The 27,781-nt window shown below is 46.7% G+C and overlaps 1 protein-coding gene across 1 annotated transcript; it reads right to left on the bottom strand.

Moving 5' to 3' along the window:
• Positions 1 to 759: 759 nt before the first annotated feature.
• On the bottom strand, positions 760 to 27,367 carry Kank4 (KN motif and ankyrin repeat domains 4). The gene is made up of 9 exons (XM_090334723.1): positions 27,280 to 27,367; positions 19,515 to 21,395; positions 18,524 to 18,635; positions 13,268 to 13,486; positions 11,369 to 11,456; positions 9,336 to 9,555; positions 7,855 to 7,997; positions 6,534 to 6,734; positions 760 to 2,882 (listed from the first exon to the last, which is right to left on the bottom strand). Exons 1-9 carry the CDS (start codon positions 27,293 to 27,295, stop codon positions 2,769 to 2,771), a joined length of 2,994 nt encoding a protein of 997 aa, XP_090190849.1. The 5' UTR covers positions 27,296 to 27,367; the 3' UTR covers positions 760 to 2,768.
• Positions 27,368 to 27,781: the final 414 nt, after the last annotated feature.

The raw sequence follows: 27,781 nt of genomic DNA, 5'->3' as shown, positions 1-27,781 counted from the left end.
TTGGGCCAGACATGTCTGCATCTCTCCCAGCCACAGGCTGTGTGCCTGACCTTTCTAAGCACAGCAGCAATCCCCGGCCCCCCAGTAATCCTGCTCATTTTTATGCCTTAAGTATATCTGTCATTTTATTTGGATACATTATTATAATACAGTGTTAATATTTAACCACAAAATGCTGTTAAACATCATCCTTTTATACAATCTTATCTGAAGACAGATTTTCTTAGTTTCCAGTCATTCAATATTTATGGAGCACCTGGTACATAAGCCTGCTCATTTTCCAGATGTCTGAGCTATAGAGCAGGGCTCCTGCTTCCAGACTGGGCACAGAACAGAAGGGGTGCAGGAAAGGCCGCTGATGTCACCTGCTCTAGCACACAGGTCCACCCAGGTTGTGGACATCTCTTTCCAGCTCAGGCTGGAGTCCTGGCTGAACTTTTACACGGAGGAGGGAAACTGACTTCCAATGGTATCCTTGATTAAAAGTCAGTGTGAAGGGCTGGCTACAGGCTTGGCTCAAGTGATGGAGCATCAGCTGTGAGCAAGCAATCAAACCTAGACCACAAAGCCCTGAGTTCTTTCAGATTATTTCTTTCCCTTCATAAGTAGCCTTCTTTGGGTATTTTATTATAGCAACAAATGGACTAACACAGATGTGCACTGCAAATTCCCAGAGACATTTTGATGCAGAAGGAGAGGTATTATTTTAATATACAAAGAAAAGACAGGCCAGATCCTTGCTAGTCAAAAGGAAAAACAGACTGGCCAGGTGCCTGTGGCTCACGCCTATAATCCTAGCTACTCAGGAGGCTGAGATCTGAGGATCTTGGTTGATTCAAAACCATCCCTGTTACAAAAGTCCATGAATCTCTATATCTCCAATTAACCACCAGAAAACCAGAAGTGGTGCTGTGACTCAAGTGGTAGAGCACTAGCCATGAGCTGAAGAGCTCAGGGACACTGCCTACGCCCAGAGTTTAAGCCTCACAACCAACCTCCACCCACTCCCCCCACCCAAAAAAAAAATGCCTTCACCTCTGGGGACTGGTCAGAAGTTCAGAACACCAGGCTCCATCCCACATGTGCTGCATGCTGAGGGGATCTAAGAGCATTTTCATGTTTGTTTGCAAAGCTGGGACATTCCTTAATGTGTGGTTTTGCTCTTGTGTGTTTTGAGGTTGGCACGAATGCTCTCGAGGCATTCATGAGCTCACCACTTGCTCTCTTTTACTTCTGAGCAACTTCAATACATGTCAGTGAGCCTGCTCAGGGACTTTGGTTCTTAGAGATCACAGCTGTATAAAGACATTGGTTACACCATTTGTGAAGACAGTCTGGATGGCAAACTAGATTTCCAGATCTCCACGGGCAGTTTCTCATGAAACAGCCCTGGGAGGTAGACTGGATGATCACTTCTGCTTTTAGAGCCGATGAAACCGACATCCAAGGCCTGTTGTGGACCCACCAGGAGCACCAGCCAACACGTGCTCCAGCCCGAATGAGAATTCAGGATTTGAGTTTTCAGTGTGAGGTTTGTCAACTTTCAACATAAGTGTGTGTGGGGGGGGGAGGTTGTTTTAAAATTTTCATATAAGACCAAGAATACATTCATAAACCAGGTGCTGGTGGCTCAAATACGAGGTATGCAGTTCAGAGCCAGCCCAGACCAAAAAGTCTGTGAAACTCTTGTCTCCAATTAGCCACCAAAAAGCCAAAAGTGGTAGAATGCCAGCCTTGAGTGAAAAAGCTAAGGGACAGCACCCAGCTTTGAGTTTGAGCTCCAATATCAACACAGAAAAAAGAGAGGAAAAAAAAAATCCCACATTTCTAGATTGGCATATATGAGCCATGAATGTAAGCCATGAATGTGGGAGTCTTAGAACTAGGAAAGGTTAGGAAACAATTGTTCAATAGAGTAGGCTACAGGTTAAGTCTGCCCGCCTCCTGCTCCAGAGCCCAGAGGCCAGGGGCCTGGGATGCGTCAGAGCAGACACCTGCTCATACACAGTGTCATGGAAGGAAGGTAGTGACTTCTTGAGGTCACCAAAGGAGAAAGATCCCTTCCATTCATTTCATTACACGTGAAGAATGCTGCCTGAATACATCTACAGTGTGTCATAAAACTAGATTACCTGATTAAATCCAATACCCATGGAGCCAAAGTGTTCAAGATTATGCTTGGCATAGACTCAATATCTTCCTTTCTACTGTGTCTGGACTGAAGGCTTCTGTGTCAACTCCATCTAAACCAAGTAGGACTTGGTCATTTCACCTGTCATCATGGTGACTTATTTCCCTAGAGATTTCTTGACAACAATTTCCAGGATGGCAACTCCTCCAATCCTTTCCAGACGTGCATATTCAACGGGACGTATCTGTATGATCTTGATTCAAAATAAAAAGCTAATACACTTTAAAATTCCATGTAAAAAGTATTGCTTATCTCATGTGTGTAGATGGGTGTGCTCCACAGTGCTGAAAGGTAGAATCACAAGGAATTCCAGGCCGAGGATGTTTAGAAGTTCTAGATGGCACCAGTGACAGCGTGCTCGCTCTCCCCCGTGGACCCTTCCCTGGAGTGGTTTGGCAGCAAGGCCTATAAGCTACAAGCATCCTAAGATTTACACGATAGGAACGTATATGCATATTTGACATGGCTTCTTCTGGTGAGGGGCTGCCCTGTGATTATGACCCCTGTCCTCTCCAAGACCAAGGGAGAGTCCAGAAAAGGAGCCTTTTGTTTCTGGGTGCCAGTTCTTCTATGGATCCTACAGCTCCAAGGACCTGCTCTGTTCCGAGTGGGCCCGCAGAAGCTCAGCAATCTCCACATGGGTGGATGAGGTGGGTGATTTCAGAGCAATGGACAGCGCTGTGCGGCCAGCCTGCAGAGGAGAAAGCAAAGGAAAAGGAAATCTCATTCTATCTGCGTTTCAGCACAGAGAAGAGGAGGAGGGGCTACATCAAAGGTAGGGGAGTACATTTCACAAATCCAGAGACCCCCACAAAGGCAGGTGATTCAAATGGCATTTGGATAATGAGAAATGAGATTGGCTGGGTGCCCATGGCTCACGCCTGGAATCCTAGCTACTCAGGGGGCTGAGATCTGAGGATGGAGGTCTGTCTGAAGCCAGCCTGGGCAGAAAAATCTGTGAACTGAAAGTGGGCATGTGGTTCAAATGGTAGAGTGCTATCCTTGAGCACAAAAGCTCAAGGACAGGTCCTAGGCCCAGAGTTCAAGCCCCAGGACTGACAAGAAAAAGAAAGAAGAAAGAAAAAAACAGAAGAAAGAAGGAGGGAAGGAAGAAGAGAGAAAAAGGAAGAAGAGAAAAAAAGAAAGGAGAAATGAAGATCACAAGAAATGGCAGTCCAGGGTGTGGATTGGTACAAGTTCTATGTGGATACCAGTCTTAGAGTAAGCAAATCCTACATCTAGAACTGTGAAAACTAAACACATTTGAAAAACCATCGAGTTTTGGGGTTTTTTTTTGGGGGGGGGTAACTTACTGGGACATAAAATCTGACCTGAGGCTATTTAAGCTCATGACATGATTTAAATTTTTTTTTCTTTCAATGGTAGGAAGGTATTTGCCAGGTTGGGGGCCACCCTAACCCTACTGCTTGCCCTCTACTGTATGTATACAGAATTACTTCCTGAAATGTGACAGCATTTTCTTTTTTTTTTGCCAGTTCTGGGGCTTGAACTCATGGCCTGAGCACTGTCCCTGAGTTGCTTCTGCTCAAGGCTAGTGCTCTAGCATTTGAGTCACAGTGCTATTTCCAGCCTTTTCTGCTCATGTGGTACTGAGAAATCAAACCAGGGGCTTCATGCATGCTAGACAACCACTCTACCTCTGAGCCACATTACCAGTCCCAGTGACAACATTTTCACAGAAGCAGGTAGGACCTGTGAACTTCTAGCTTTAAACTCTTTAGGTTTTTCCCTTGGAATTAGAGTGGAACCAGTTTCCATAACTGTAGTACAGGGCAAAAAGCTGAGGGAAAGGAAGAGAGGGACAAGGAGGCCACTGGTGGGAAAAGATGGGGACAGGACTGGGGGACAGGAAGGAAGTAGTATTTCACAAGGACCTTGAAGATGGCACATGGGCTTTACAAAACATACAAAGTTCTTTCTCACAAAACTCCAATGACTCCCTGAACCTTTTCTTTTTATTTTCTCTCTTCTCCTCCTTCATTTGCTCAAAGACAAGGTCGCACTGTATAGTCCATGTTGGCCTTGAACTTTCTGGGTACACCCTCTCGTTCTTTCTCCTCTCACCCTTTCCACCTTGCTATTGGTGTGCTTATCGGATAAATCAAAGTCTCCAAGAGTTGGGGCTCCCTTCCCCACTCCTACACACATACCTAGCCCAGCCTGCTCAGTTGTAGGCCAGCAGGCCTGACATTTCTCCACAGTCAACAGTCTATGGTGAAGACTCAGAGCAATCAAATCTAAGAGAACTTCTTTAGATGGGTCAAGAGTTGGAAAAGCAAGGGTTTTTAAACAGGAGACTAGAGAGAAGTGCCCTTGGGTAGAGGAGGAGCTTGGACTATTTACACTTCTGGCCCTCCCCTTGCAATGGTCAGAGGAGCCTCCTTAGCCTGGAAGTTCTCCGTAAACACACAGTGCTTACTGTGAGCATGGGAAAGAACCACTGGGCCAGTCCCAGGGGACAGAGCATATCTGGAGATGACAGCCTCCATCTGAGGGCAGGGAAAGTGAGACCACCCAGGAAGGATGAATGTCCCCCCTCAAAAGCCTCTGTCAGAACCCTGGAAGGAATGAGACTATGCTGTGAGTGGCAGTAAGTGGGCATGGTACGCCTGCCCGGAAATGCTGCAGGCTAGAGATGGACTTGAAGAGGTAGGATGGGAAGCATGTGTGCACGTGCGTACATGTGCACGCACATGTATATGTGCATGTGTGCATGCATGCACTGGGATGCAGGTATCTTTGAGTTTGACAATAATTTATCACAAACTCACTATAGATCAGGCATAATGAAGGCCTTCTAAAGTTTCCAATTTAAGGATGCTTTGAAGCAGTTAAGTATGGACTTAGGAGTTTGGTGGAGCAGGGTGGTCTTAGATGGGCACCCTAACTATTGGTAACTGTTTCCTCCAGCAAAATGGCAGCAGCAATAGATTTGTTTTTTTGTTTTGTTTTGTTTTTTGCCAGTCCTGGGCTTGAGCTCAGGGCCTGAGCACTGTCCTTGGACTTTCTCAAGGCTAGAGCTCTACCACTTGAGCCTCAGCACCACTTCCGACTTTTTTCTATGTATGTGGTACCGAGGAATCGAACCCGGGTTTTCATGCATGCTAGGCAAGCACTTTAACCACTAGGCCAAACTCCCGGCCCTAGATTTGGTTTTGACTGTACCCTCAAAATATGCTAGTTGTCACCACTATTATCATCGTCCTCATCTCCATCACCACCATCACCTTTACCACCAAATCATCATTATCATACTACCCAGCACATCATCATCATCATCATCATCATCATCATCATCATCATCATCATCTTTTTATTCTTTTTGCCAGTCCTGGGGCTTGAGCTCAGGGCCTGTTCAAGGCTAGTTCTCTGCCACTTGAGCCACAGCACCATTTCCAGCTTTTTCTGTGTACATGGTACCAAAGTATCAAACCCCAAAGTATCAAACTTGTGCATGCTAGGTAAGCACTCTACCACTAGGCTATGCTCCTGGCCCCAATTAACTTTGCCAACTTTACCAGTATCACCATTATTACCATCCCCATTATTACCATCATTGTCATTACCATCCATCAGCAGCAGGATCATCAACACTATCATTATCATCATCATCATCACCATCATCTTATGAAAATATTTATTTAAGAGGCTTGCAAGGCCAGGCACATTGGCTCACACCTGTAATCCTAGCTACTCAGGATGCTGAGATCTGAGGATCAAGGTTCAAAGCCAGCTGGGGCACTAAAATCCATGAGACTCTTATCTCCAATTAATCACCAGAAAAGTGGAAGTGGAGCTGTGGCTGAAGGGGTAGGGCAATAGCCTTCAGCTAAAGAGCTCAAGGATAACACCTAGGCCCAGAGTTCAAGTCCTATGACCAACAACAACAACAACAACAAAAAAAAAGAGGCCTTCATCTGGCATTGTAACTTCAAGAGGCTGCTCTGGTGGAATGGGCCACAAAGTGGCTTAGTGCCAAGGAGGTATTTTCAGTTCAATAATCAGAAAGGATTCTGTAGAGTTTATGCCTTATTATGCCTGTCTAGATTCTCCACTGAGTTTCCCCAGCAGGACTGCTACTTCATGCTATTTTTGCTATGACTACTTAAGACTCAGGACCAAGCCAGGCCAGATTTTTCTTGGAATGATGGATTTCTCAGCTCTTAGGCTCTAAGTATTTACTGCACATCACTCTACTAGAATCCTACAACAGCCTTATGAAGTTGGTTTTACTTCTTCAGCTGTGTAGTTTCTTGAATTCCACAGGACACTTTTCACAACCAGAAGTTAAATACGTCCTTGTTCAATCTCTAAGCCTCACCTTGTCAGTTAGGCTGCTGTCGCAGGCTGGGTGTGCCAGGAGCAGTCTCACCAGGTCGGCATTACCTTGGTGACAGGCCAACATGAGGGCTGAGGATCCATCGTGGTCCTGCAGGTTGACATCTGCCTGACAGCTCAGTAGTGCTTGGACCATATCCTCCCGGTCATGACTGATTCCCAGCATCAGGGCGGTCTGGCCTCCCTGCACAAAGGGCCACAAGGATTTAGGGAGGTTACTTCCGGTAAAGGATGCACCCAGCACATCGATCTGATGAACTCCTCTCAAGACCTCAGTCAAACATTCTCTCTAAAGCTGTCACTACAGTCCAGGCCTGGGATCTGGTTTAGTGACAGTACTTGTATCGCAGTTTGTCAATCTTTCTGTTTCTCAGCGTGAAATGCTGATAACAGTGCCTAGCACCAAGTAGATGATGATAAATGTTGAGGAAGACAAAGTTAGCTGTCACCATCTATATCAGGGTTGTGACAGGTGTCTGCTCACAAGCATGGATTGTGAGGCAGCCTGGGTCTCCATTTCTCTGGAATTGAGATGGATTTTTCCAAAAATGTTAGGACATGTGTGTCCAGTAATTCACGGGATTGCTTTGTGCCTCAAGGCCATGGCCCTGTCCAGAGGACAGAACATGATTTCTGTGTCCAAAATAATATCACCGACCCCAGTTGGTGAGGATGAAAGAGATGGGTGGGTCTGGGGATGTGCTTTTGTTTCAGTGAGTACGGAGGCATGCTGAGCACACTGCTTGGTTACTAGAGAGATAATGGCTCTTCAGTGACACCCTGGGTCTAGGAAAGTAGATTGTCATATTCCTACAGCTGATAAACAGCAGCTCCTGTCTGCCTGGCCTCTCCATGTTTTTGTTTTTTGTTTTTTTTCTCTATCAGCCTGATGTCCCTCACCTTTCTTAACTCTCAAAAAGAGAAGAATGGCAGGTGAGAACTCTAAAGAACTGGGCTTCCATAGAACATCTTGTCTGCTTAGATGTCTAGGTCAGGCTCAAGGGGTTACCCACAGGGGCTTAGAGTGTCTTAGAGCAACCAATGACCTGCTTTGTGGAGGCCCCCTACTGGCTTTCTCCAAAGTTTCAGTATGTTTGGGAAGATTTGGTTGACAAAGTGAAGTCCAGTAAAAATGTGTCTGGTTATAGACTAGGGCTTAAAGTAACAGTTTACTGGGCCCCATCCAAGGAATCGTTATTAAAGATGAAATATTCAGGCCTTGGAATTTCTTATCCATTGTAGAAAAATCCTGGGAGACGTTTTCCCTTTATCAAAGAGCAGAGAGACGACTTCACACAACCAACCTGAGTAGCCTGGATGTTCACATTTCCTTCTCTTAAGAGCTTGCAGACCACAGCCATGTCTTCTTCGGTCTCTGCAGAAGCGAGGGGAGTGATCATCACAGCAGTATAGCCAGCTTTGTTCTGATGGTCCACATTGCAGACACCTGTCAACGGAGCAGTGGATGCTGAGACAACTTGCAGGCCAGCAACCAGACTCTGTTTTGCTTCAACAGGACACCGCCAGACAGGAGTGTCCTTTCCTTGGAGGGTTGGATCACCACTTTACATTTTCAGCAGCTTTAAACTGACTACTTGGCTTTTTTTTTTTTTTTGCCTTTCCTTTCTTCTTCGATTTTTTGGGGGGGCAGGGGAGTGGTGGGCCAGTCCTGGGGCTTTAAATTCAGGGCCTGGGCACTGTTTCTGAGCATTTTTGCTCAAGGTTAGTGCTCTACCACTAGAACCACAGCTCTACTTCTGGCTTTTGTTGTTTTTGGTGGTTGACTAGAGATGAGAGTTTCATGTATTTTCATTCCTAGGCTGGATTTGAACTACAATTCTCAGATCTCATCCTCCTGAGTAGCTAAGATGACAGGCATGAGCCACTGGCACCCAATATCCATCCTTACGTCTTTCCATCCTTCCCTTTCTTCATTTCCTTTTTGTTTTTTCTTTCTTTTTGGTGCCATTTTTGGGGCTTGAACTCAGGATATGAGTGCCATCTTTTAACTTTTTCACTTAAAACTGGTGCTCTACCACTAGAACCATAACTCCAATACTGGCTTTTTCCTAGTTAATTGGAGATAAAAGTGTCAGGGAGCTGGGCACCAGGGGCTCATGCTTAAAATCCTAGCTATGCAGGAGACAGATCTGAGGATGGGAGTTCGAAGCCAGCTAGGCAATTTATCTGCAATAAACTACCCAGAAAAAGCCAGAAGTAGAGCTGTGGCTCAAGTGGTAGAGAACTAGCCTTGAGCACAGAGAGAATAAGGGACAGCACCTAGGTCCAAGTTCAAACCCTAGGACCAGAAGGGGAAAAAAGGTCTCATGGATTTTCCTACCTGGTCTGGCTTTGAATCATGAACCTTAGATCTCAGTCCCTTGAGTAGCTAGGATTACAAGTGTGAGCCACCAGCACCAATTCTTCTTTTCTTTCTCTCTCTCTCTCTCTCTCTCTCTCTCTCTCTCTCTCTCTCTCTCTCTCTCTCTCTCTCTTCCTTCCTTTCTTTCTTTCTTCCTTTCTTTTTTTTTTTTTTTTGCCAGTCCTGGGCTTGAGCTCAGGGCCTGAGCACTGTCCTTGGACTTTCTCAAGGCTAGAGCTCTACCACTTGAGCCACAGCACCACTTTTGACTTTTTCTATGTATGTGGTACTGAGGAATCAAACCTGGGTCTCTGTGCATTCTAGGCAAGTACTCTACCACTAGGCCAAACTCCCCGCCCTCTCATTTTTTTTTTTAAGTAACCTTTGAGAAAGGGACCCAGACTCAGATGAACCCTTTCTGACCTGTGTCCAGCAGCAGCTTCACGACAGCAAAGTTGGAATGAGACACGCTGTAATGAAGGGCCGTGTTCCCATTGCGATCAGCTAAGTTGACCAGCAGTTTCAGGAGATGTGGGGAGTGAGGCTGGATCCCGAGGAGGTAGGCAGCCATCACTCCAGGGTTAGACGACTTCCGGCTGGATACACGGAACCACTCCTGACTGATAGTGTTCAAGCTTTGCCTCTGAAACACCCAAAAGTTCGCTTTTCAGGAGGTTCCCCAGCTGGGGCTCGTATCCCACCAGAGGACAGGTCTGATTCTCATGCTTCTGCTTTGTCCCACTCCCACCCCCCCTTCCCCACAGCTTTCTGTGTGACTAGAATCATCAGTACAAAAGAGCACAGAGCCGGGCCTGGTGGCTCAAGCCTGTAATTCTAGCCACTTAGGAGTCTGAGACCTGAGGATTGCAATTCAAAGCCAGCCTGGGCACTAAAAAGCCATGAGGTTCTTATCTCCAGTTAATCTCTAGAAATTGGGGAAGGTAGGCTGTGGCTCAAGTGTAGGGCAGTGTAGCCTTAAGCTAAAGAGCTCAAGGACAGTGCCCAGGCCCAGAGTTCAAGCCCCATGATTCCCCCCTCCCTACAACCCCCGAAAAAGACAAAAGCCTTGTTTAAAAAAAAAAAAAAAAAAAAAAAAGCTAAGGAACAGTACCCAGGCCTTGAATTCAAGCCCTAGTAGCAGTACACACACAAAAGATGACACATTTAGATTATTTACTCCAAAAGGCCTAGCAAGGGCTGATGGCTTATGCCTGCAATCCTAGCTATTCAGGAGGCTGAGATCTGAGGATTGCAGTTCAAAGCTAGCCTGGGCAGAAAAGCTCCAGTATGATTCTTATCTCCAATTAACCACTCAAAAACTGGAAGTGAAGCTGTGGTTCCAAGTGAAAAGTGCTAGACTTGAGGAAAAGATCTTAGAAACAGTGCCAAAGCCCTGAGTTCAAGCCCCACAACTGAGGAGGAGGAGGAGGAGGAAGAGGAGGAGGAAGAAGAGGAGGAGGAGGAGGAAGAGGAGGAGGAGGTGGTGGAGGAGGAGGAGGAGAGGAGGGAGGAGGAGGAAGAGGAAAAGGAGAAGCAGCAGAAGCTATGGCCTAAGAGTCAAACCAGGCTGTACAAAGACCCCACTGTGTACAACCATGGAAATACGAAGAGAGCTTCATTTTTGTAATAGGTATAGTAAGATTCAAAGAGTATATGGTTGGGTGTGGTGACACATGCCTGAGATCCTAACACATGAGAAGCAGAGATAACATGATCACGAGTTCAAGGTCAGCCTGCACTCCACAGTACAATTATCTCAAGAAAAGAAGAAGGGGGTTGGGAACATAGTTGAGTAGTGCAGTAGAGCACTTGTAAACACAAGCCTCAGGTCCTGGATTTGGTTATAAACACTGCAGAAAGGATATATGACTTCCAAAGTCACACAGCTCCACCAGGGCTTCCACCTGGTCACATAGAATTAAGAGACTCCAAATCTAGGGACCGGGAGTTTGGCCTAGTGGTTAAAGTGCTTGCCCAGCATGCATGAAGACCCGGGTTCGATTCCTCGGTACCACATACATAGAAAAAAGCCGGAAGTGGTGCTGAGGTTCAAGTGGTAGAGCTCTAGCCTTGAGAAAGCCCAAGGACAGTGCTCAGGCCCCGAGCTCAAGCCCATGACTGGCAAAAAAAAAAAAAAAAAAAAAAAAAAAGACTCCAAATCTAGTGCTCTTTCCACAGAGAGTGGGAAATCATTTATAATAGCTACTCTAGGTAGCCTCTTCTGTCTGGCTAAACTAATCTTGATTTGTCCTCTAAGTGAACTGCAAACATGACAGTCACTCTGCGTCCCTGGTCTTCCTTCTTCTCTCTTTGCTGAGTGTAACCAATCACCTAAGGTGGCAGTGTTTGGGGTAGTGACAGAATTCCCAAGGGACTCCTCAGGCAGTGTGGGCACTCACACGACTGCCACTGTCACTCTGCCAGAGGTCTCTATGGGGCAAGAAAATTTAAAATACCAAGAGCTGGTCAGGGGTAGTCCCAGTTTCCGGCAGATGTTGGCTCAATGCTCGGCATGCATTAAGAAACTCTTCCGAGGGCTTACATCTAAAAGGCAGAAAAACACAAGACAGAATCACATCTCCATAAAATGGACAAAATGTCTTTCCTTTCCCAGTAGCTCTAATACCCAGACTAGGTAGGCCACTTCTACCATCATCAGCTGGCTGCTGATAGCTCACCCCTATAATCCTAGCCACTGGGGGCTGAGATCCGAGAGCCACCATTCTAATTCAGCCAGAGCAGAAAAGAATATGAGATTTTTTTAAATCTCTAATTAACCACTAGAAAACTGGAAATGACACTCTGGCTTAAAGTGGTAGAGCACTAGCCTTGAGGATAAAAGCTCAGTCAGTGCCCAGACCCTGAGTTCAAGCCCAATGGCCAACAAAACAAAACAACAACAACAACAAAAATTCTTCAGTTTATTTACTCCTCCATGAAGGACCTCTTAATAGAGTCAGTCCACCCAATGCAAAGACTTGAAGCTGCTGGTCACAGGGCGAATGCTCTCCAAGGTCTCCCTGAGGGCAGATGTCGGCCATGCAGAGGCCTCAATCACTAAGAGACTCCACTTGCTTGTCCCAGTTTGACTGTGGACCTGCTTGACACGGACTTGTCCTTCCTCCTACCAGGCCTTGGATGGGGATGGTGATGGCAGCGCTGCTGACTGCCCATTACTACTTCTTGTGGAGAGCCTACCCCTCAACAGACGTGACACAAGCATTCTCCTGCCTGTTTCCACACCACTTTCAAATCAAAGCTGACAGGCTGCTACTGCCCACATTTTTCAGATGAGGAACCTGAAGCAACATCAGCTTAAGAACTTGGTCAATGGAAACATGTCCAACTGCCAAGGCAGTTGTACTCTGTCATGTGGTACAACTACCTATCACTTTCAAAGATAGTGTGTGTGGCAAGGCAGCCAACCAGAGGGGAGAAAAGATCCCAGGTCCAAGCTGGGTGCGATGGCTCACGCCTGTAATCCAAGCTACTCAGGAGGCTGAGATTGAGGATGGCAGGTTAAAGCCAGCCTGGGCACAAATGTCTGTGAGACTCTTATCTCCAATTAACCACCAGAAAACAGGAAGTGGTACTGTGGCTCAAGTGGATAGGTGGCAGTCTTGAGTTGAAGAGCTTAGGGACAATACCCAGGTCCAGAGTTCAAGCCCCACAACCGACTAGAGAGAGAGAAAGAGGGAGAGAGAGGCTCTCTTTGCTGATGCTTCTCTCTGCCTGCTCTTCTACATCAGTGAAGTGGGGGCAACAGTCCCAAAAGGATAATATAAAGTAATACTTTTATAGCTATGCATGGTAGTGCACACCTGTAATTCCAAATTCCAACACCCACATGGTTGAGGAAGAATCCCATTCGTTTGAGATCAGCTTACGTTTTATAAGGGTCAGAGGAGAAAGAGAGACAGATAGACACAGAAGGAAGAAAGGTCAGAGAGAGAAGGAAAGAGGGAGGGAAGGAGGGAAGAGAGCAAGACAGGGAGAGAGAATGAGAGTGGGAAGGGAGGGAAGGAGGGGAGGGGGAAAAAGCAAGTAAGCAAACCAAGGAAGGAGAGGGGAGGGAAAGAGGGCTGGGAAGAAGAGGGGGAAAAAGGGGAGGGGAGATGAAAGAGACAATACTTATAAAGTGCCTCACATTCCCAGTGCTTTGTAAATGCTGAATGCATAAGCAGAACTCTGGGCATGCATTCCATAAAGGCAGGAGTCACCTCTGTTTAGCTTAACTAGCATACAACAAAGACTCATTAACCACTGCTGAATGGAAGAATGAATGACAACAGGACCAAGTAATTGGATAGAAGGATGACTTTATGTCTTTGCCCCTCTGTACCCATTTGACTCACTTCTCCATCTTGGGATGGGAGACTCCTTCTCCAGGCCCATCTTCTTGGCCTGTGCTGATGATGCCTTGGGAGACAACCTGTCCAGTCTCACAGCTGGTGTGGGCATCCCCACCCTGCTTGGCTTCTGGACCTTTGCATTTCTTTTCCACCTCACTCTCGGACAAGTCCTCAGGCGAGCTGTCTTCACCGCTGGTGTCCTCGCTGGAGGTGGTCTCATAGCTAGGGAAGGTCACAAAGGTCATTCGGTCTGTCCTGCATGAGGGGACCCATGTCCACCCTCATGAGATCAACGTGGGCCTCTGATAACCTTCCCAGTGTGTCCACTACCTTCTCCAGGACCTGCTTCTATAGGCGGGGGCCAGGGCTCTGAGGAACTCCAGTGTCAGAGAAGCAAGGAGGTTCTCACGCCCGAGGTTATTTCAGAAGAAAAGATAATGAGCCTGCGGAGCCCTAATGGCTTAGCCTGTAATCCTAGCTTCTGAGAAGGCTGGGAACTGAGGTGTGCAGTACAAAACCAGCCAGTCCTGGAGACTAAGCTCAGGGCCTGAGCACTGCCCTTGGGCTTTCTCAAGGCTAGAGTTCTACCCTTTGAGTCACAGCACCATTTCCAACTTTTTCTATGTATGTGGCACAGAGGAATTGAACTTGAGTCTTAGCGCATGCTAAGCAAGTACTCTACCACTAGGCCAAACTCCCAGTCCTCCAAGAGACTCTTATCTCCAATTACCTACCAAACCACTAACCTTGAGGAAAAAAAAATAAAAGCTCCAGGACAGCACAAGCCTAGAGTTCAAGCCCCACCTAGGACCAGCACATACCCATACCCACACCCACACAAAAGATAACAAAACTGCCCTGTGTAGTAAACACATGAACAGCCTGCCCCTAATTGACCCCTGCATTCTAGACAGTCCAGATTGCTAAGGAAGGAAGCTTTAATCCAAATTCAGGCTCTGAGTGTCCTGAACTGCCAGATTAAGTCTTCTTGACACTGGGTCACCTGGAGACCTCCTTTAGCCCACCTGCTGGAGCCCAGGGTGCATTTCGCAAATACGTAAACCCAGCATGGGCCTTTCTCAGCTGCATCCTGTTTGAACCTGGGCTTACAGTGGAAGTGAGTCAAGGGGATCACTTGATTCAGGACACTCCCTTTGCTTACGTTCATATTGAAGAGACTCCAGTGAGGAATCACACTAGAGGCCAAAGGCCAGTCCTGGAGAGTCACGGATTCTAATGCTGATGTTTCACAGAAGACGCACATGGAGGAGGGTGCTGTACCCAGCTGGGTTTGAAGGACACAGCTGTGGGGCCCATGGCTTCCTTTCTCCATGTGGGTGCCCTGACTGAGGCTTCTGTGAATACTGAATGTTCACGCCCACCCTGCTCTCTAGCATGCACACCTCCCACCTGCTTTAGCCTCAGGTGCTTCTGCTAGGAGCCTTTTGTTTTTGAGATTAAGTATGGGCTAGTATATTTACCCAGTGCAGGTTATCTTAGAATTGCCTCCATAAAAGCTACCTGGGAAGCTGGGCTCCGTGGCTCACCCCTGTAATCCTAGCTACTCAGGAGGCTGAGATCTGAGGATCATGGTTCAAAGCCAACTCGAGCATTAAAAAGTCCCTGAGACTCTGATCTCCAATTAATCACCAGAAAACTGGAAGCAGCACTGTGGTTCAAGGGACAGGGCGGTAGCCTTTAGTTGAGGAGCTCAGGGACAGTGCCCAGGCCCAGAGTTCAAGTCCTACCACAAACAAAAAACAAACAAAAAAGCTACCTGGAAGTAAATGCATTCATTCAGCAGAAACTTAGTGAGTACCTAGGTGCTAGGGAGTTATTCTAAATGCTCTAGCAAAGTCCTTGCACTAAGGAGCTGATAAGCCTGTGGAAAGAGGCAGAAAATAAAACGTGATCATCTATTATATTCATATAGTGTAAAGAACAATGGGATACAATAAATAAGTCATAAGACAAGAGTGTCGAGAGTTATTTTCTTCCTTCCTCTTCTTTTCTTTCATTATTCCCCCGCCCTCCCCCCAAACTGGGATTTCACTTTGCTAAGCCACGTGTTCCACTACTTGGGCCACCCCAGTTCTTCTATTTTCTGTTTGTGTTTCAGCTAGTCTTTGCTCAGTCAGCTTTGAACCATAAACTTCTGATTTCCACTTTCCCACCAGCTGGGATTGCAGGTATAATCCACCAAACCCAGCTCTTGACTTCCCATGAGAACCCTTGGGTGTGAAGTGTTCACCGGAGGTGGATGGCACTTGAGGTGTATTATGTCAAGAGTCTTCTGAACTGAGGCCAACCCGGTCTCCAGTAGCAGCCTTGGTCAACTGGTAGAGCACTGGAATAGCAGAAGCAGCACTAAGGGAAGTGGAAACGGATAAGGCCTGAGGGAGTGGCGTGAGGGAAGGCACAGCTAGGGGTAGGCAAGGCAGGCTGTGCAATGGTCGGGGCCAAGCCTGGTGAGAGTCAACTACATTAGGCTACCAGTCAGGCTGATTCCCCGCTTCTGAACACAAAGTAGGGCAGGACCAAAACAAACTACTTCCTTACCAGCCACAGGGTAGCACACCATCAGAAGTGTGAGCTGCGCTGCCTGCAACACCCCGCTTCATGATTTCTGATTCTTTCCTTGAACCACCTTGACACCAACACTCCTGTTGGCATCTAGCATCTTCCCTCTTGGTGTGCCCTTCTTCGTGGCAGCTCCTGGACCCCCTGCCTGCAGGGCTAGGGCTCCTCCTTTACACCCACAGCACCCTGCACATCCTTGCCAGCAAACTTATTTTGGTGTTTGAACAGCTTTTTTATTTTTATTATTTTATTTATTTATTTATGTATTTATTTATTTATGTATTTATTGCCAGCCCTAGGGACTGTACTCAGAGCCTGGTCACCGTCCTTGGACTTTCCTTAAGTTTAGAGCTCTACCACGTGAGCCACAGCACCACTTCCGGCTTTTCTATGTATGGTACTGAGGAATTGAACCCAGGTCTTCATGCATGTTAGGTAAATACTCTACCACTAGGCCAAACTCCCCTGAACTCATCTGTGAGCTTTACAAAGGTAGGGCCAGGATTTATTACTTAATAAAAAAATGTACCCCCTAGCAGGTTGTTGGCATTTAATTTAATATATGTCTTTTGGGTTTCGGCAGCATTGGGGTTTGAACTGAAGGCCCCACATTTACTAGCCAGATGCTCAACTATGTGAATCAGGCCTCCAGCCCCTCTCTCTTTCTTTTTTTTTGGGGGGGGGGAGGGGAGAGATCATGGGGCTTGAACTCAGCCTGGGCGCTGTCCCTGAGCTCTTCAGCTCAAAGTTACTACCCTTTCTCTGGGCCTGGGCATTATCCCTGAGCTCTTCTGCTCAAGGCTACCTCCCTACCCTTGAGCCAAGCCCCACTTCCCATTTTCTAGGGGTTAATTGAAGATAAGAGTCTCCAGTCCTTTTGTGCCCGGGCTGGCTTTGAACCTTGATCCTAAGATCTCAGCCTCCTGAGTAGCTAGGATTACAGGTGTGAGCCACTGTGCTGGCTCACTTTCTTTCTTTCTTTCTTTCTTTCTTTCTTTCTTTCTTTCTCTCTCTCTCTCTCTCTCTCTCTCTCTCTCTCTCTCTCTCTCTCTCTTTCTTTCTTTTTCTGTTTTTCTTTTTCTTTTTTGTTTGCTGATGCCAGGGCTTGAATTCAGGACTTCATGCTCACTCAGCTTGCTGGGATAAGGCTACCACTCTAGCTACATTAGCTAAGCCTCCAGACACTCTTTCTCTGGTTAGCTGTTGACAGAATCTTGCAGTCTTTTCTGCCCAGGCTGGTTTGGAACCAGGGATCCTCCAGATCTGAAACTCCTGAGTAATTAGGATTATAGGGATGAGCCATCAAGTCCCAGTATTATAAATGTTAAATTTTAAATAGTTAGGATTTAACTTTTGCATTCTCATAATCTAGCATATTATTTAGTAACTATTTTTGAATGAGCCGTTTAGAAAATACAGCCACGTACCGCTTAATAATGTATACTCAACAGCAGATTACAACATAGCGGTCCAACAAGATTATATTGTCCAGTTCCCATCATAGATGTGTTAATCTGTGTATGTATTATCATGGCCACACAATGACAAGAAATTACTTACTATGCATTTCTCTTTATTACTATATTCTATGCTACCTTTTGTTTTTAGAGTATTGGGGCTTGAATTCAGGATCTCACTTTCACTCAGCGTCTTGCTCAATTGGCATCTTACTACTTGAGCCACTTCTAGCTCTCTACAACCTTCTAAATCCAATGTTCATTTAGTTAGAGTATGAAAGTCATGATTCATGCTCTATACCAACAATCTAGTTCTTTGGGATAGAAATATTTTTTTTTTGATCAGTTGTTGGACTTGAACTCTGGGCCTGGGTGCTGTCCCTAAACTCTTCAGCTCAAGGTTACTGCCCTACCTCAGAGTCACAGCCCCATTTCCAGTTTCTTAGTGATTAATTAGAGATAAGAGTCTCAGGTTCTTAGTGCCAAAGAACTGGCTTTGAACCTCAATCCTCAGATCTCAGCCTATTGAGTAGCTAGGATTATGGGATGGGATTTATATTAAGTTAAAGGATGAAAAAAATTTAATTGATTGGGCTGTGGTTCGGTTTAGTGGTTGAGCACTTGTTAGCTTGCTCAAAGCCCTGAGTTTGGTCCCTAACATGATAAGATAAGTAAATAAACTGATACTTCCCCTGACCCCCATCATGGGGCTTGTACTCAAGTCCTGTCCCTCAGCTCTTTTGCTTTGAGCCACACCCTCACTTTTAGTTTTGGGGTAGTTAATTGGAAATAAAGAGTCTCACGGACTTTTCTTCCCAAAATGGCTTGGAACCATGATCCTCAGATCTTAGCCTCCTGAATAGTTAGAATTACAGGCCTGACCACCAGTGCCTGGCCTAAACTGATAAAACTTACAAGTTCAACAAATCATTGGAGCTTGTGCTAGTCAAATCAAAGGCCTTCCTCAAAGGGACTTAGGTACCTACTTAAGTTTCCAGAAGTCACCTGGAATGAGTCCTGGCCCTGGGGGAGACCAAAACCTAGCTATATTAAAAACAGAGGCTCACAGCTGGCAGTGAGCCAAACTCCATGTATACCCAACATGGAGTTTTACATGACCCTGGAGATTAAATGCCTCGCAGAACACAAACCAGATACTTTCCCCAGGAACAGAGCAGTAAGAACAACAGCAGGAGAGGAAGCAGCAGCAGGCGATGCTTACCCACCGTTAACCCCAACAAACTGAAGGTTCTTTTTGGTCCCATTACCTCCTGCACGGAAGCCATAGTCTTTCTTTTTCATTATGGATTTAAGGCTGGTCGGAGGGGAGATCTCTAGGTAGACACAATATCACAGATTAGAATGATCTTGAGGCAGCAAAACCAGGACTCTAGCTGGTGTGGTGGTAGCTCACGCCTGTAATCCTAGCTAGTCAAGAGGCTGAGACCTGAGGATCAAGCTTCAAAGCAAGCCATGGCAGGAAAGTCTGAGTAAACCTTCAATTAACCACCAAAAACCTAGAAGTGGAGCTCTGGCTCAAGTGGTAAAATGCACTAGCCTCGAGTACAAAAGTTCACAGGCCCTAAGTTCAAGACCCAGGACTTGTACCAAAATAAATAAATAAGCAAATAAATACTTGAAATTCTTGCTTTGAGGGAACCACATTCCTCAGATCTCAGCCTTCTGAGGAGTTAAGATTACAGGCATGAGCCATTGCCCTTGGCTTATGGATGACTTCTGATGTGGGAATGCTAAAAAGGAAGGCAGGAATGCCAGAGGCCAAGAGACCGGGAAAAGATGCTGGCAGAGCACACAGCTGGACTTTATGCTATGCAAATGAGACGAAGCATCATCTCTGTAGACCGACAGCTGCAGCTACATGACCTGGCAGTTAGACTGTGGGCTGAATTGCCACTTGGATCCTGTTAGGGCCTCTGTGGCTTGTACTGTCTGCTCCATTGTATGTGGTGGCTTTGCAATCAGTCCATATAATAAGAAGCAGAGGTACCAGCCCCCTTCTACTTTTACACAGATCAATTTTTATTCCATCAAATTTCTGGAGGTGCTAAAATCATATACATATATAATCATATATGCATATACACACACATGTACACACACACAAAAACCACACTGATGCAATTAAAATCCTTTCCCTCCCAACTTGGCCTATAAAGGAGGAACAGCTCTTGGTCTGGCACCCTGGTATTTACCTATTGGCGGGGATGATGGAGCCGAGGGATTGTCCTGAGCAGGTTCCTGGGCAGAGTAGGCAGACAGCAGCAGGTTGAGGGAGCTGAGCAGCTGGCTCTGGATGCTGCTGAGCTTGGAGGCTGGTTGCTTGATGGCACTGGCCAGTTCTGGGTACCCATGCTCTAGGCAGTTCCACTGCTCCTGCAGGAGCTCCTGGATCTTCTTCACATACTGCCCAATCGTGGCGTCGGTCGGTGAGCTCACTGGTCTCTCTGGGTGCTCCTTTCCAGGGGGCTCTGCACTGGCCTCCTGCATTGCCTCTGGGGTGGCTTCTCTGTGGCTGCTCCATGAAGAGCCGCCTACTGCCCTGGCTGGGCCTTCTACGGCTGCCTGTAGAGCTCTGTCTGGCTCAGAGCTGTCTTCTTCTATTCTGAGCTCTGTGGACAGGCAGCTACATAAAGATGAGGCAAGGCCCTTTTCAGGTCCCTTGGGCTGTGACAGCTGGGAGGGCACATATTCTAAAGAACTCTGCTTCCCTGCCATGGGACTATTCTGCCCCCATAAGAGGCCACTGGCCCCTGCCCTGGGTCCCCAGCTTTCAGAGTCTGTGATGCTCAGGTTGACCCCGATACTTTTGTCACGTGACTCCCAGGGAATGAGGCCATAGACAGGATCTGTGTTTACCACGGCATCTGTCTGGCCCTGAGCAGCTCTGGCATTCTTGTGCCTGAGCTTTTCTTCTAATTGAGTGAGGGAAGACTCTAGCTCTTGAATCCTCTGTTCTCTGGCCTTGATTTCCTCTTTGTGCTGCTGGAGAGCAGCTCTGACCTGAGCCAGCTGCTCTGTGCTGCCAGCTAACTCGCCCTCCAGGGAAGATATCTGCTGCTTTAGACTGGAAATAGCACTGGGATCGAACCCCACCAGCCCCAGGCTCTCCTCGGTGACCCGGATGCCAATGCTTCTCACATCCACCTCCACTGGAGGTGGGGGCGGGATCTCGCTGATGCTGAGCTCAATCTCCTCCAGTGGGAGCTCATTCTCAGGTATGGGTGATGGAAGAGGTGGAGGGCTGGGTGTGGAGGAGTCAGGCGTGAACACCACCTCTGCTCTGCTTCCAGGTTCTCCTTCCCCATCATCTGGAACAACATTCTGGAAGGAGGGAGGGCCTGGAAGACACAGGTCATTTGGGGTCTCCCCCTTACCCTCTGCAGACTCAGTCCCCTCCTGGACCTGCACCCTGCCATGCAGCTGGGCTGATGTTGGAGAGCTGGAGCTTTGAAAACCTGCAAATCCTTCTGAGGGGCCAAAAGCACCATCACAGACACTGTCTTCTCCCACAAGTGGAGGAACGGCTGGAGGCCCAGGGGATCCGGAGCCCGGGCTTGCCTCCTCCAAGGCCCTATTTTGAAGCAGTGTGGCTGGCATGCTGGATGCTCTCAAAAGCTGAGGCCGCCCAGTCCCAGAGGCCAGATCTACATCCTCTGGGCCAGCAGCCTCCAACTGCCTGGAGGCCTCGGCCAGCAGGGCCTTCCTGTGGTAGCTGAGCTCACTCCCGCTGGCTGGGCCCTGGAGGGGATCACCCAGCCGCTGGGCCTGGCTTTGTCCCTGAGTCCCCAGTGACACCTTCCTTGGCACCACTGGAGACCAGTCTTTTTGAGGAAGAGGAACATGAGGACGGGCCCCGCTGTCAGGAAGACTGAAGTTCCGGGGTAAGGTGCTAAACTTGGCCTGTTTGGCTCTTCTGTGGATAGGAATTCTTTTGAGGGTGTTTCCCTTCTCAATGTCATCCACATACTTGAGGAAGTCAAGGTCTAAGTGAAAGCCATATGGCGTCTCCACCGAATAAGGGTGACTTTTTGGAGGGTCTTTCTCTTCAACCTTCTGAGAGGTCTGGTCATTGGCTGGGAGATATAACACATACAAAGAAAGAAGATAAATTAATCATGAGACTAAGGCCAGGTGCTGACGGCTCACACCTGTAATCCTAGCTACCAGGGACATCCGTGGATCAGGGCTCAAAGCCAGTCTGGGCAGATAAATCTCTAATTAACCAGCAAACAAGCCAGAAGTAAGCTGGGTGCAGGTGGCTCATGCCTATAATCCAAGCTACTCAGGAGGCTTGAAATGTGAGGATCCCAATTCAAAGTCAGCCCGAGCAGGAAAGTCTGTAAGGATCTTCTCTATTATTAATCACCAGAAAACCAGAAGTGGTGCTGTGGCTCAAATTGGTAGAGCACTAGCCTTGAACAAAACGAGTTCAGGAACAGCGCATAGGCCTTGAGTTCAAACTTTACAACTGACAAAAGATAAAAAATTAAAAAGCCAAAAGTGGAGGTATTAACTCAAATGGTAGCAAGCCAGCCTTGAGCACAAAAGCCAAGTGAGATCTTAAGACTCAGATTTCAAGCCCCAGTACCAGCACACAAAAGAAAGAAAGGGGGACAGTGTGTGTGTGTGTGTGTGTGTGTGTGTGTGTGTCTAATTTAGATTGAATACTTCCATGTAAGATTTCTCCTAAGTGTTCTAGCCTCTAAATTATGCTCTTTTGTGGCTGTGCTGGGAAAACAACTTACTAAATCAATGTGTATTGAGCCAATATCTGAAGGCCATAGAGAGAGGGAATACTTTGTAATTTTCAGTGTCATCTCAGTTGCTACTGTGGAATCTTTCTGTAAGGCAGCAAACCAGAATGGTTCCATGCTGGCTTGGGGGGGGAGGAAGGGGCTGAGACATGTAACTGCTGAAGTGGATAGCAATTTACCAAATCAGAAGGACTCACTGACAACTTAGACACAGAAGGTTTTGAAGGATCAGATACAGGATTCTTCTTCTTAGCATTAAAAAAAAAAAGCCAGCTGGGTGCTGGTGACTTACGGCCTATAATCCTAGCTACTCAGGAGACTGAGACCTGAGGATTGAGGTTCAAAGTCAGACTCTTATCTCCACTAAACTACCAAAAAAGCTGAAAGTAGAATTGTAGCTGAAGTGGCAGTATACTAGCCTTGAGCAAAGAAGCTCAGAGAAAGCAGCCCAAGCCCTGAGTTTAAAACCCTAGGGTTGGCACTCCCCCTCCAACCCATCCCCCTCCAAAAAATAAGCCGTGCATCAATGGCTCATGCCTGCTGTAATCCTAGCTACTCAGGAGGCTGAGATCTGAGTATCATGGTTCACAGCCAGCCCAGGCAAGAACATTCGTGAGACTCTTATCTCCAATTAACTACCAAAAAGCTGGAAATAAAACAGTGGCTCAAGTAATAGAGTGCTATCCTTAAGCAAAAAGACTCAGAAATAATGCCAAGGCCTTGAGTTCGAACCCCAGTACTGGCTAAATAAATAACTTCTGTCCCTTAAGTAGGTATTAGTAAACTGCAAAAGCCAGCGGTATCAATAAATATGGTTTCCACATTAGTTAAATGTCTCAGCTGTCCCAGCCTCCAGGTACATGAAGATATGTGAGAACTGGCACAGGTGACCAAGCTTAGCCAGCATTCTTTTCTCCTGAAAACTTGCCGGACAAATGTGAATTGCACTTTTAAAATGCCATGTAAGTAAGGAAATACCACATGTTTCATGGACTAGAAAGAAGGTAGTGACAAAGAAGGGCCCCTGAATATCAAAAAGGCCACAGGGCCACACCTTCTGAGGGACATGGGACCCTGTGACTTGGAAAGATTAACAAGTGTCAGATCCAGAAGTCATTTATATGCATAGTGAAGAGTTTTAACTTCATTCTCTAGGTAGCAGGAGTTATTGAACAGTTTTACCTGATGCTTTTTTTTTCCAGTCCTGGGCCTTGAACTCAGGGCCTGAGAACTAGCCTTGAGCTTTCCTCAAGGCTAGTACTATCCCTTGAGCCACAGCACCACTTCCAGCTTTTTTTTTCTATGTATGTGGTACCGAGGAATTGAACCCGGATCTTCGTGCATGCTAGGCAAGCACTCTACCACTAGGCCAAACTCCCGTCCCTTGAACGGTTTTTAACAAGGGAGTGGCTTGATTAACTGGGATCTCAAATAGGATCTTCTTGTTGCTATTTTGTTTTGGACAGGTTTTCACTATGTATGCTATGCTAGTCCTAAACTTAAGGTCCATCTGCCTCATCTCCTGAGTTCTGAGATTATGGGTACATGACATTATATCTAGTTCAAAAAGAACATTCTTGCAAAGGATTATGGGAAGGATAAACCAGAGGTCAGGGTACCAATTGGGAGACTGCTGACTTGGCAAAAATGAGAGAAGCTTAAGGTAATAAAGGGAAAGGGAGTGATTGTATTCTCTCTCTCTCTCTCTCTCTCTCTCTCTCTCTCTCTCTCTCTCTCTCTCTCTCATCCTACTGTAGCTTCAACTCAGGGCTTTTTCATGTTCTACCACTTGAGCCACAGTTCCCCTTCTAGTTTTTTGGTAGTTAACTGGAGAGTCTCAGAGGCTTTTCTATTTGGGCTGGCCTTAAACCTCCATTCTCAAATCTCAGCCTCCTGAGTAGCTCGGGTCTCAGATATGAACCATACTTGTAAGCCTAGGGGCTCACTCAGAAGCCTCCTGCATTATAAGGACAGGTAAAATGAGAGAGAGAGAGAGAGAGAGAGAGAGAGAGAGAGAGAGAGAGAGAGAGAGAGAGAGAGAGAGAGAGAGTTGTTTAAAGTTAGAGAGATTTGTGATGTAGAAGACAAAGACAGACTACATTATCTGCTTACTACTCCGTTCAAGAGAAATACACTGATTTGCCCAGTCCACACAATCATAGCCTCAAGTGACAGAGAGCAGATTTAGAGCTAGGTATGGGGCTTCATGCCTGTCATCCCAGCTTCTAGGACGGAGGAGGTAGAGGGAGGATAACCATCTGTTGGAAATGAAATTCCAATAAGGTAACCCAACACTTGGTCAGCTGGCTAGATTTGAATCCTGTCATCTTTCACTGTGTGCATTACTTTCTCCTTTTGTAAGGTGAAGATAATAACAAGGCAACTCATGGAGCCACTGTTATTATTATCAGGGAACATAGCATGGAGTAGGTACTGGGTGAGGATGCTACGCTGTGGCTGGTTGATTCTGCCAGGGGCAGATGAGGGCAAGGACTCACTCAGGACTCTCTCCTAGAAATACCAAACTCTATGAAAACCACACTCTCTAGGGGGCATGAGAGCCCCAAGAAATGACAGGAGACAGGGGAAAAATGAGTCAGAGAAGAAGTAAGGGTAGCTCATAGCTATTAGAAATGAATTAAGTAGGGGCATTTATAGAGAGGAAAAAAAGTGTGAATATTTATATTCAAGTTTCTGAATGAGATGGGTACCAAAAAAAAAACAACCAAGAGAAAAATGACTCCACAAAAGCCAGAAAGAATAGAAATTAAATGAACATCTTCAAAAGCCTTTCCACGGTTCCTTCTCTGTCTCAGTCTGTGAAACACTATGACTGAAGAGTGTTTTTTCTCCAGCTATCGTGGGCAGCCATGCAGACAGCATCAATCCTGATGCTAAATGGGCACCAGTGAAGGGAGATGGCAGGGTGACAGTCCCTCCCTCTCCCCAGGAACTGGTGCTCTGCGGGACCACTCCACTGCAAAGGCAGCTCCCTGGGGAGAAAGGCTGGCTCTTTAAATACATTTGGAAAAAAGCAAGAGGCCCAGCTGTAACCAATATCTGCCCCCTGGGTCCTGCGCCAGTCAGGGCCATGTAATACCAAGGGATAAGGGGCTCTCCTGATTCCTGACAGAGCGTGGGTGATCTGGAACAAGCACTGATCACAAATCAAGGACTTGGGGTCTGACTTTCAGCAAATTTCCAGGAATGGAAGAGGGGAAGATTTGTGAAGGCATGTGCTAAACGAACTACTTATTACTTGATAAATACATGTGCATTGTCTCCTTAGTTCTTTCTTTTTTGGCTGGTACTAGGGCTTGTACTCTGGGCCTGGGTGCTATCTCTGACCTTCTTTTGTTCAAAGCTAGTGCTCTACTGCTTGAACCACAGTGCCACTTACAGCTTTTCTTTTCTTTTCTTTCTTTCTTTTTTTTTTTTTGTAATTTCATTGGACAGAAGAGTCTCATGGACTTTCCTGCTCAGACTGGCTTTCAAAACCAATTGCCCTTTTAAACCCAAGAGCTTTTGAGTAACTCCGATGACCAGCATGAGCCAGAGACTGTGACTGTATAGGTGAAGTACAGAGAGCTTACGATATGTGAGTCCGGTGCAGAGTACAGCTCTTTTTAGACAATGTCACTCCTTCCCTCAGCTATTCCCATACTATCTTGACCAGGGCTTTCCAGAGGGAAACAGCAAGCATTTGAACACTGGTTGCCTACTGAGATTTGTCTGTTTCTGCTATGCCTGAACTCTTCTGGCACCATCAGTGAACAAGGCCCTGCTAACCTACTGGATGAAAGGTGCCATCTAACCAAGCCTGCCACCAATGACCCAGATGGCAGAGGAATGAGGCTATTTCAAACCACCCTGCCCTACGCAAGCCACCCAGAGCCCAGAACAGATCAGCTAAGCAAGTTTACACTAGAATACTGACCCTGCCAATCCACATAGCCTTTTTTTTTTTTGCCAACCTGGACCTTGAACTCAGGGCCTGAGCACTGTCCTTGACTTTCTCAAGGCTAGAGCTCTACCACTTGAGCCACAGCACCATTTCTGCTTTTTTGCTATATATGTGGTACTGAAGAATTGAACCTAGGTCTTCCTGTATGCTAGGCAAGCACACTACCACTAGGCTAAACTCCTGGCCCTCCACATATCTTTTTTTTTTTTTTTTTCCAGTCCTGGGCTTGAGCTCAGGGCCTGAGCACTGTCCTTGGACTTTCTCAAGGCTAGAGCTCTACCACTTGAGCCTCAGCACCATTTCTGGCTTTTTTCTACGCATGTGGTGCCGAGGAATCGAACCCAGGTCTTCATGCATGCTAGGCAAGCACTTTAACCACTAGGCCAAACTCCCGGCCCCCCACATATCCTTTTAAGAAATAATCAATGTCGTTAAATTACACACACAAAATCTGTTTTGGCCAGGCGGGGTGACTCATGCCTGTAATCCTAGCTACTCAAGAGGCCAAGATCTGAGGATCACGGTTCAAAGCCAGCCAGGGCACTAAAGTCCGTGAGATTCTTACCTCCAATTAACTGCCAGAAAACCAGAAGTGGTGCTGTGGCTCAAGGGGTAGAGCAGCAGCCTTGAGCTGAAGAGCTCAGGGACAGTGCCTAGGCCCAGAGTTCAAGGAGTTTGGCCTCGTGGTAGAGTGCTTGCCTAGCATGCACAAAGACCTGGGTTCGATTCCTGGGTACTGCTTACATAGAAAAGTCAGAAATGATGCTGTGGCTTAAGTGGTAGAGTGCTAGCTTCGAGGAAAGCCCAAGGACAGGCTCTGAGTTCAAGCCTCAGGACTGGCAAAAACCAAACCAAAACAAAACCTCTTTTGTTACATGGCAAAGCTAACATCCATATAGGCTGAGGCTCAAAGACAGTCACACAGAGGTCAGTGGAGACTCCTCTACCCATAGTGCCTTTTTCATGGTCCCCAGCAGATGATGAGAAATGAGTGCCTCGCTCCTTTCTTGGTGCTTGGATGAAATGAGAAAAATGTCTGAAGACAAGTCCAAGATTCTACATTTTATAAAATATAAAAAATAAAAATATTTTTTAATGTACGGTTTGGGCCTCCTGGCACTGCTTGCATGGAGAATGCCCCCACAGCCCTTCCTGAGGCTATTTCAGTGATTTACGGTAACTCTCCCTTTCAACACCAAGTGCCCCTTCAAACCAGGGCATAGAAAACAGCCTGCCTACCATCTGTCTTCTCCATCTTCAGGAGCACAACCTTCAGTTTCTCAAGCAGTCTTCATCCACGAAGTCTGGAAAAATACTTGAGAGTTCTGAAAGAAAGAGAAAGAGAGAGACACTGAGAGATTCATGAGAATTAAGGTAAGTCAGCCTTGAGGAAACACCACCAGAGAAAGTGCCCGCACCTCCCCCCTCCCCTTCTCTCAGGGAGAGCTCTGAGCTCTCCAAGCAGGGAGATAAACAGTATGATCCTAGAGCCTGAGACACACCTCTGGGTGTGTCTTTATGGGATACGGACATGAAAAGAAGGTACTTGGAGCTGGGTGTCTGTGGCTCATGCCTGTAATCTTAGCTATGCAAGAAGCTGCACCCTGAGGACTGTGATTTGAAAACAGCCTCGACAGGCAAGTCCACGGGACTCTTTTCTCACATCAACCACCAAAAAGCCATAACTGAGCTGGGTACTGGTGGCTCACACCTGTAATCCTAAACTACTCAGCAGGCTGAC

Source organism: Megascapheus bottae, chromosome 6, assembly GCF_031878675.1.
Source record: "Megascapheus bottae isolate mThoBot1 chromosome 6, mThoBot2.hap1, whole genome shotgun sequence".
Lineage (NCBI taxonomy): Eukaryota > Metazoa > Chordata > Mammalia > Rodentia > Geomyidae > Megascapheus > Megascapheus bottae.
This window is presented reverse-complemented; position numbering and strand designations above follow the sequence as displayed.